Source organism: Etheostoma spectabile, chromosome 18 (assembly GCF_008692095.1).
Source record: "Etheostoma spectabile isolate EspeVRDwgs_2016 chromosome 18, UIUC_Espe_1.0, whole genome shotgun sequence".
Classification (NCBI taxonomy): Eukaryota; Metazoa; Chordata; class Actinopteri; order Perciformes; family Percidae; genus Etheostoma; species Etheostoma spectabile.
In genome coordinates, this window is record NC_045750.1 from 22108099 (window position 1) to 22117454 (window position 9356).

Genomic DNA, 9356 nt, shown 5'->3' on the forward strand with positions numbered 1-9356 from the left:
CACACACACATACACACAGGCTAAGGACAGGGTCTCCTTGGAGATGCTTTTTCACATGACGCCACTCTCCGTAAATCTGATTAAATTAGTTGGCCAATACAAACTACATGTGGCCCACAGCCAGGGGATATCAATCTCCACTACAGAATACTATTCTCTCTGAATAACGGCAGGCAGCTTGGCCTTTAATTGGAGTAAACCAATTCCCTTATCCTCATTCAATTAGAGTTTGGATAAGATAAGAGATGGTAAAACAGGCCCATAACTCAAAACTGATGTGGGGCAAAAGTGCACTTGGAGATCCAGTATGGTACCAGTCCAAGAGAAAATCTGAAAGCGTTTTTGGGTGTGTTTGTGTAAATTTGCTCCATCTTTGTTTGTGCATTTTTGGGAGTTTGTATCGTATCGTATCTTGTGATTAGTGTAAGCTAGTGCACTTCCACAATTCCGCTTTCCCTTAGCAAGAATTGAACATGGAAAAAAAACGCTCTGGCTTGTTTGGATTTCTATAAACCAAGCACAACTGTCCTGGGTAGCACTAAGCTCTGGAAACAGCCATGGTGCCCTTGCAATATAGATAGCGGAGATGGTTGGACATATGGCGTGTAATAGAAGCCCCGGATGTCAGGCGTTGTCCATGTACATGTGTATGTACTATATGTTTGTCTGTATGTAGCATGCATACATATGTGTGCTCTGTTGTCTGCCTCAGGCTCCTGGTCCAGCATGGTGGGGAGCAGTGATAGCATCCAGAAGCTCGGCCTGGTTCCCTGTGCCATCTCCTGGCTGTACAGTGCCATCGAGCGGCGGAGAGAGAAGACCTGGACCGACCTGTCTGTATCAGTGTCAGCTATAGAGCTCTGCTGCGGAGAGGAGGACACGCTGAGGGATCTGCTGGGGGAGGTTGTCCCCTCATTAGGCAGTGTCCAGGACAGCCCAAAAGCCCATATTAGATTCCAAGAGGACCCCGTCTATGGGATACAGGTAGAATAAAAATATTTTTCTTTATGAAAAAGGGGCCTTGTTTATTGAAATTGCTGCTTTTTCTGTGTCTCTCTCAATCTGTCTGTTGCTCTGTCAAGCACAAAAGGGTCCATTGACCCAGATGTTGGTCTATTCAGTTATTGTTTGCACATTTTCTCATCATCATCATTATTAAGTGGATTTCCATTTTTTTTAAACCTGGAATCCAGAGAGCCAAGGCTATATCTTTTGTTGCTGACAAGTGAAAATTTCTTGGCTCTGCTTCACTGGCAATGCATCAAAGGCTCAATAATTCACACACAAACAAGTGTTATTTTACAGTTGTTTTAACAGCTGTAAACCAGAAAATGAACCCATATTACTAGACAACCTGCCCAGATATTTCTATTTTCCTCAAACAAATGAATTGCTCAATGAGTTTCAGTAGGAGATGTCAGTAATATCACAGATACTGTTTTAGATTTCTTGTTTGGTTTACCTCTAAGTTAGATTTTAGACTTTGCCTTCTTGATATGATAGGATTAATGGTTATGTTCATTTAGATTTATTTAATTTGGCTAATGGTCTACACTGTATGTGAGAAGATACTATTGGTAGTGAGTGAAGCCTATTAGATTGCATAAAAGATGACATTGCGTGCACTATAATTGTGCAGCTGTCTCCACTCTCACAATTGCAAGCCAGCACCTCACTACTGTAGATATGCATCTCTGTCTGTTTCTTCATTGAATAGTAAGAAAATTAATCCTATACTGTTTAAATTAAGCAGTTAATACAAAACATTATGTAATAGTAAATGTTTTTTTTCCATTTAGTTGTTTATGCGAAAATTCTACATTAAATGTTATCACTATTTTCTCCACTCCCTCCAGCTACGTAACCACAACCGGGTGAAGGCCCCCACTGCTGAGCGGGCTGCTTCCCTCCTGGACGCGGCCATTGCAGCGCGTCGGCATAGTGACTTCGTTACGTACCTGTCCCACAGCTCCATAATGTTCTTCACTCTCCACATCCAGCCCCCTCGTACAGAGAGCAGCACCATTGGCAAAGGTTGGAAGGAATTATTAATTGCCAGGGTGGTTTGTCCCTGGTCAATTTTGTAATTTTAATGCTAAATAATGCAGTTTATATACATTATTATAATACATACTGTATATACTGTACATTATAAGTTTTCTTTATTTGCGTATTTGAAGACAGGCTAAGGTTTTTGCATTTACACTCTGCTCTGCTCTCTGACTTTCATCCTAGGTTCACGTGGACCCACTAAGTTGACCATGATAGATGTGTGTAGTGGTATAAGGGGTATGACCACGAATAAACCTCCATATTCTGAACTGGGCCCTGTTGTCTTATCTCTACTGAGTGGACATAAAACCCCACACAGCAAGTAAGAATGTAACTTATAAACCTGTTGACATACATTTGTGTAGAGGGATCTGCATTATTATTTTGATATTGATCGGACTTCTTACCTGTAACTTTCTTTCAAAAAGAAGTCAGACTGCCTTAAAATGGAGGGACTACAACTACATTACAGGAAAATCAGGAAATTGACAGACTTAACTGCTTGGAGATTAAAATGGATAATGCATTATGTTTGTATGGGAATTTTCACTGTCTCTGCATAGGGGTAGTAAGTTGACTATGCTCCTTCGAGAGGCCTTGGGTCATGTAAACTGCCATACCACAGTGATCGCCCAGGTGGATGATTCACTGGCGCACATTCAAGAGACCTTATCCACCATCCAGATGGCTTCTCGGATCCGCAGGACGCAGAAAAGAACAAAGGTATCTTATATTTGTCATGTAATGTCTTTTTAATAATATACCACCTTTTAATGGTGTCACAGTGATGGTTCCCTTTTTGTAAAGGAAGGGAAGTGAGAGTGATTGCTTCCAATGCACCCCAATGATTTATTTGTTGAGCTATGTTTTGGATAGCCCACTTCTAGAACTAACTCCACAATTCATCTCTATCCAACAGCAGTCAACTTCATGTTCTCCTTGCGGGAGGAGTTTGACTAAAGAAAAGAGAGGGCCTCCGTCTTTGTCCCTGCGGGCGTTCCACTCCACCGATGAGGTAGATGTCGACATCCCTCGTTTCCGTTTGCGTGGTGAACTGGATGAGCGCTCCAGTAGTGACCAGTCCTGTGACACAGTCATCCAAATAGACTCGGATGGCTTGTTCCAGCCCAAAGTAACCTCAAGAATGGCACAACCTGAATTTGTGCCCATCATACCCTCTTTGCATCCAAACAAGGCTGACATGGATGACCCAGAGTTTACCGCTCTACTCCAGGAGCTTCTAAGAATACCTCAGCTGCAGGGAGAGAAGAACGAGGAAACTGTTCAAGGGAATGTTGAAGTGTTGAAAGCAGACATCAAGCAGCCAGCGAGGGACTGTCTTAAATGTGACACATTTGCTGAACTTCAGGAGCGTTTGGGCTGTATCGATGGAAGTGAGGCAACGATGGATATGCTCAAGTCTTCCCTAAAAGGCACTTCTGTTAACATTATCACAGCCAAATCTCAACCCCAGAAAGAAACAGGCAAACAGACAGACACCGACTCATCAGAGGCACCACAGACCTCTGTCGGACAAAAGCAAACAGATGGTGCCTTCCCTGGAGACAGTTTTCAGAGAGAGGATTCAGGTCTGTATGACTGTGAGGAGTGCAGCGCAACCAGTTCAAACGAGGAACTGCTGAATCAAACTCTCAGTCTTAACAGGACCTGTCGCTCTGAGCTGCCCAAAAATGGAACTCGTAAGTCAGTTGATAGGCTCTCTTCTCAGGACTTTATTGTGAATGCTCAGGGCATGAACATTACCAGTTCCCCTGCACTTCAGCCTACAGGTAAACAGGAGAGTAATGAAGCTGCTGATTGGTTCAAACGAGACAAAAGGGCCTCACCAGTTGGCAAAAGCTCACCCATATCTCCTACGTCCTCCTGCTCTTCTTCTCACTCCCTGGCTACCAGTGTTATAATCGGAGATGTCTTAGTTAAACGCCCCGTAGAGGACGTTAAGGAAATGAAGGCCACTATCACAGTAACTGTTCAACAGCCACTGGACCTGAAGGGTCAAGATGAACTTGTCTTCTCTATGGTGGAAGAGGTGACCATCAGTGGGACAGTGGATAGAGGGAGGACAGGTGGAAACATTATTTGTATCAGAGACACTGCACAATCACAGGCACATGTGACAGGTTCTGCCACTTCTCAGCCAATCCAGATAATTAGCAATTTCAGCGAAGAATCTATAGCCACAAGTTCCTCTAGTACAAACAAAAGCTCTGTGGCTCAATCTGTAGCTACATGGGCTAGCGCTGACACGTCCCAGTATCAATTCAGAAGGGAAAAGAGGTTCTTGCCTTCATTTATAAATCCCATGCTGATTAATACAGATTTGGATTGTGAATTGGAAGAGGTGAAAGAAAAAGAAAGTCTTCATGACACTTTAACAGGAGTCAAGTTGCAGTCTGAGCTCAAACTGAATAATGTCCAATGTCCAGAAGATGGAATGGGTCTTGAGAAGAGGAGTGGGGCTTTTGTGTCTAAGACACATGCCAAAAAGCCTGACAAAGTATCTGATTCACATTTTAGCCAAAGTTCACATAACCCAATGGTCTTGGAAGATTCAGCTTTCTGCGATGAAACTGCAGAAAACAAAATGTGTGGAAAGAGACTGAAAAATTCAGACAAGAACCACCCTAGAGACAGGGAGCATGTTTATTCCACTAACACTCCAAATGGCTCAGAGGCAAGAGGTATCGGCTCCAAACATGTTGGGAATGCTCCCAAGAGAACTGGTGTTTCACCTGGTTGCCAAGATACCGCCCCTGCATCCTTTAAAACAGGTAGTTTGCCTAGAGGCTGGCAAAATGCCAACCACCAGGACAGTTACCATGGGGGTCACATGACAGACAACCACAGAGACCCAAGGGGGTTGAGATCATCCACCCTGTGTAGCCCAAGAGTAACTCTAGAGAGGAGGCAGGGCAGACAGCACTCCCCAGCGAACCACAGCTTCCATGTCTCCTCTCCTCGGAAACATGGAACAGAGTACAAACAGTATGCTAGTAGTGCTCCTAGAAAGAGTGTTGAATCATTGTTGGAGACCTCAGGTGTAAAAGTGAAACATGATCATATGAGGGGGAGGCCAAAGTCACCTATTGAGGATAGTAGCAGGCTTTTCAGTGCCAAACTAGAACAGCTGGCTACCAGGACTAATTCCCTTGGGAGAACGCCAAGAGACTTTCCAACTCTAGATAGAGGCAGTAGTAACACTTCCATGAACTCTGTGGGGAGCCCCAACGGAAGTATTGCAGGGGCTTGTCAGGGAAGATATAAAGGAAACAATGAGGGAGATTGTATATTACCGAGGGCTAGCAGGAGCCCCAGGAAGCATCCTAGGTCCGACCAGAGTCATCATTTTTCTGAATATCCTGTAACTCAGTCTACTAGGCATACCCATTCCAAGCTCTCTGCTGTGGGGAAACTCAAGATGGCCCGACCCAAAGTTCGTCGACTGTCTGTCCCCAGCATCAAGAACCTCAGTCTCCACCACAAAGGCCTGCAGCAGTCCATCAACCGCAGTGCCAGTCTTTCTCCAGACAGTAAAACTGTTAGCTTTGAGCGGACATCCTCCTTTCTCTCCTCATCCCCTCCCATGTCTTATCACTCCATCAGTCGGACTCCGAGCCAGAGCTCCACATGTTCATCCACAAAATCTGCCATCCAGGGGTTTGTCAATGGCCGGATCTCAGACCTCCTTAAGGAAAGAACCTCCAGCACCTCTTCAGATGGACCGGACCAATTGACCACACTTCCCTCACCATACAGCCGGGTGACTGCTCCACGCATGCCTGATCACCTGAGTGGGCACGCAAGTGACACCACCAGTGTGTTGAGTGGAGATTTGCCACCCGCTATGGGGAAGACATCCCTGAACTTCTCTAACAGGAACAGTATGGTGAGCAGTGGATATGACAGCATGGTGAGGGACAGCGAGGCCACAGGCAGCAGCATCTCAAACAAAGATTCTGTCAGCGACAGGAGCAGCTCTCTTCTCAGCGAGGCTCGAAGCAGCCGATCAGCACGGAGGAGAGGCAACGCAGGTAAAACATCTGGAATTACCGGCCTTTTATGAACTGAACTTATGAAGATCAGAACCTCATCCAAATGTGAAGTCTCATCATGTGTTGTTGGTGTTAGATGTTAGTTCTGCAAGTGTAGTCTCAAAAAACGTCTTAAGCTAGAATGCACATTGGGCCATGACCTATTTCAATTGATTAATATATTTTAGGGGTGTGCAAACAAATTGATTAATATTCAAATTGCAACTCAAGCTCTACCGATTCAAAATCGATTAATAGAATTCCAAAAATCGATTCATATTCATTGTTTTTTTATTTTTGTTTTTATTGTATGTCTACTGTAATCACATGATAGATAGATAGACAGATAGATAGATAGATAGATAGATAGATAGATAGATAGATAGATAGATAGATTTTACAATAAATGAAGGTCCGGTAGCTTACAGACATCACACACAAATACACAAACATTGTAACAGAATGTTCAAATAACAAATAACAAAAAATCCACATTCTATGTATGTATGTATGTATGTATGTATGTATATATATATATATATATATATATATATATACACACACACACACATACACACACACAGACATACTGTACATACATAAATACTGTAAATACATACATACTGTACATACATACATTCATACATACACACATACATACATACATACATACACACTGTACATACATTGCATACATACTGTACATACATACTGTACATACTGTAAATACATACATACATACATACACACATACATACTGTACATAGTACATATATACATACACAACAGAAGGTATTTACATACTTTGAATTGTTTTTTGAATCGAGAATCGTTTTTGAATCCAAAATCGATATTGAATCAAATCATGAGCCGAAAAATCGGAATCGAATCCTGACATTTCCTGAATCGTACACCCCTAATATATTTGTCTTCTCCTGAAGCAACCACTTCATGTTATTAATTTTAGTACAATATGATTTTTATTCTCGTGGATGTACTATACCATGTTTACTTTTACTTTCGTCAATTGTTTATTATTGTTGCATGGTAATGAAGTTACGATTTTTGTAATCTGATGTTTTGAACCTGCAGTGTTCATTTTAAAAAGAAAGAAAATTCCTGCCCACTTGTCTCCTCTGCATTTGATTTACTTGGTCGGTTGGACCTTGGAGGACCTTTTCTTAAGACAAGTGTCTTAAACCAAAAGCAAGGGGGACAAATGTGTCCGGAAGGTCTTTTTAAATGGATTTTTGAGGGAATAATTTTCCCTGCACCACAAAAAGAGACAAAGCAAGTGTTTTGCTGACCCATTCACACCAAATCCAATCATATGCAGTCCTAAAATTGTCCAGGTAAAAGTACTGAGTCAGAACTCATTTGAAAAAGTCTAACGGTAAATCTTCTGGAAATGTCAATCCAGTTCAGTAAAACTTTTTGCATAAATCTGCCATGTCATTTCTTCTCTATACATGATCTAGAATACACAATTTCCAATTAACCATACCACTGTCATGAATAATAGTTCCACCATCATAACATAACATATTAATGTGACATTAATTGGAGATGACACGCATGTGTAAGATGCAGTCATTCAAAGCCTAATTAGGTAGGAAGGTTACATCATTAATATATGAACCCAGCAACAGCACTTACAGTACTGAAGGCAGCAGTGCATAAAATAAAGCGGGTTCTGTAAATTAGGAAGATGTGTGTGTGCATACTTACTATAAATACTAATATAATTGTACATTGAGAAACTTAATAGACTTAAAGCATGGTTAACACAGTGAAAACTACTAATGTTGCAATAAAAACAGGAGAAAAAGCTTTTGCTGGATGAGCATATGAACTTAAAGTCCATAAGCATATTCTGTTGTTAACTGGGTGATTCAATTGTGTTCGTACTTAGTTTCTCCTTTAGTGTACCCTTAACTAAAAAGCTGATAAAAGCTGTATCCATATTATTAGAGTTAAAACATATTCTTAATGTCCCAGTGATAATAAGCATAAACTATGCTTTCCTGTACTGGTAAACTGAGTCAATCCAGAAAGACTTACAGAGATGGTGTCTCCTGTCTTGACTTATATGAATAATATAGTCGCTCTGGCAAGCTTCGTTTGCCCTCAGGCAAACTATTTTCCCTGTTCCCCATTAGAGCACATGGCCTGGGCATTGAAGGCCACTTAGGGACACCAGCCTATGTTTATCATCCACATCTACTCTCACTGTGAGGTGTTATGCTTTTGGAGTTGAATGTTGACAACACTAGCAGCTCAGGAATATTCTATTGTCAGCTTACTTATTACTTATTAGCCAACTTGTAGACCCATCAGCACCTGCACAATGCATTTGTAAAAAAATATTTGTCCTCAAAACCAAAACAGCATTATCTGTTGAATTTAAGTTGATGCTATGTACTGCACATCTATTGCAAATCCTGGGCCAAGTTTTTAAATTAAATTAAATTGTTTGACAGAAAACAGTGTCTTCTCTCTGTGCCGGTACTGGCAGTTGGTCATCCCAAAAATAAACGAGATTAAAAGTCAACCAAAACCAAGCCTACCTTAAATATAGTTAGTTTAGGTATCTTAAAAAAAATCAATATCCCAAAAGTTATACTGCGTATTTGCAGTAGAATGTTTCAGAAATGGGTGAAACGAAAGAAAACAAGTTGAGAGACAGCATCTCACTGCACTCTCTGCCCCACCCTGCTGTAGGTACTCACCAGCGCCGTCTTTCCCATGTTACAACGCAGTCCCTGAGGCGCTCGGCTAGTGGTCCGCGGTCTGGTTGGGTGGATCGGGGAATCCCGGAGGCCTACGAGATCAAGGTCTATGAGATCGACAATGTGCAGAGGATGCAGAAAAGAGCAGGTGCTGGCAAACAGGTGCTGGGGTTATTTTGATTTTTAGGAGGTTATTAAAGGGCATGATGTAAAATATGACCTTTATCAACCTCTAGTAAACAGGCAGGAATAGCATCATTGGTAGAACTTATCTGCACCCAACCTCTCTAAAGCCCCTTTTATAATATCAGCATCAAGTATGAAAAAAGAGCCCACGTCATTTTGCAATGAAAGTCTTCCAAAAGCTGGGTCTGATGCAAACATAGGACAGAAATTAGTCCCCTGGATTAGCTTCTGTAGCTAATATAAAGGGATCTACTACAGGGGACACTTGCGTGCTAACCAAACTAGCTAATTAACTTAAATAGACACCTGCAGTGTCTGGAGCATGAACTGTAGCTTG

The 9356-nt window shown here is 41.9% G+C and overlaps 1 protein-coding gene across 1 annotated transcript in view; it reads left to right on the forward strand.

Annotated features, from left to right (window-relative positions):
- Positions 1 to 9356, forward strand: part of LOC116706165 (kinesin-like protein KIF26B) — a 29244-nt gene that overhangs the window by 13301 nt on the left and 6587 nt on the right. The window contains 6 exon segments of the mRNA XM_032542823.1: positions 713 to 984; positions 1857 to 2034; positions 2236 to 2374; positions 2616 to 2775; positions 2972 to 6104; positions 8826 to 8995. Coding sequence (XP_032398714.1) covers positions 713 to 984; positions 1857 to 2034; positions 2236 to 2374; positions 2616 to 2775; positions 2972 to 6104; positions 8826 to 8995 — 4052 coding nt within the window.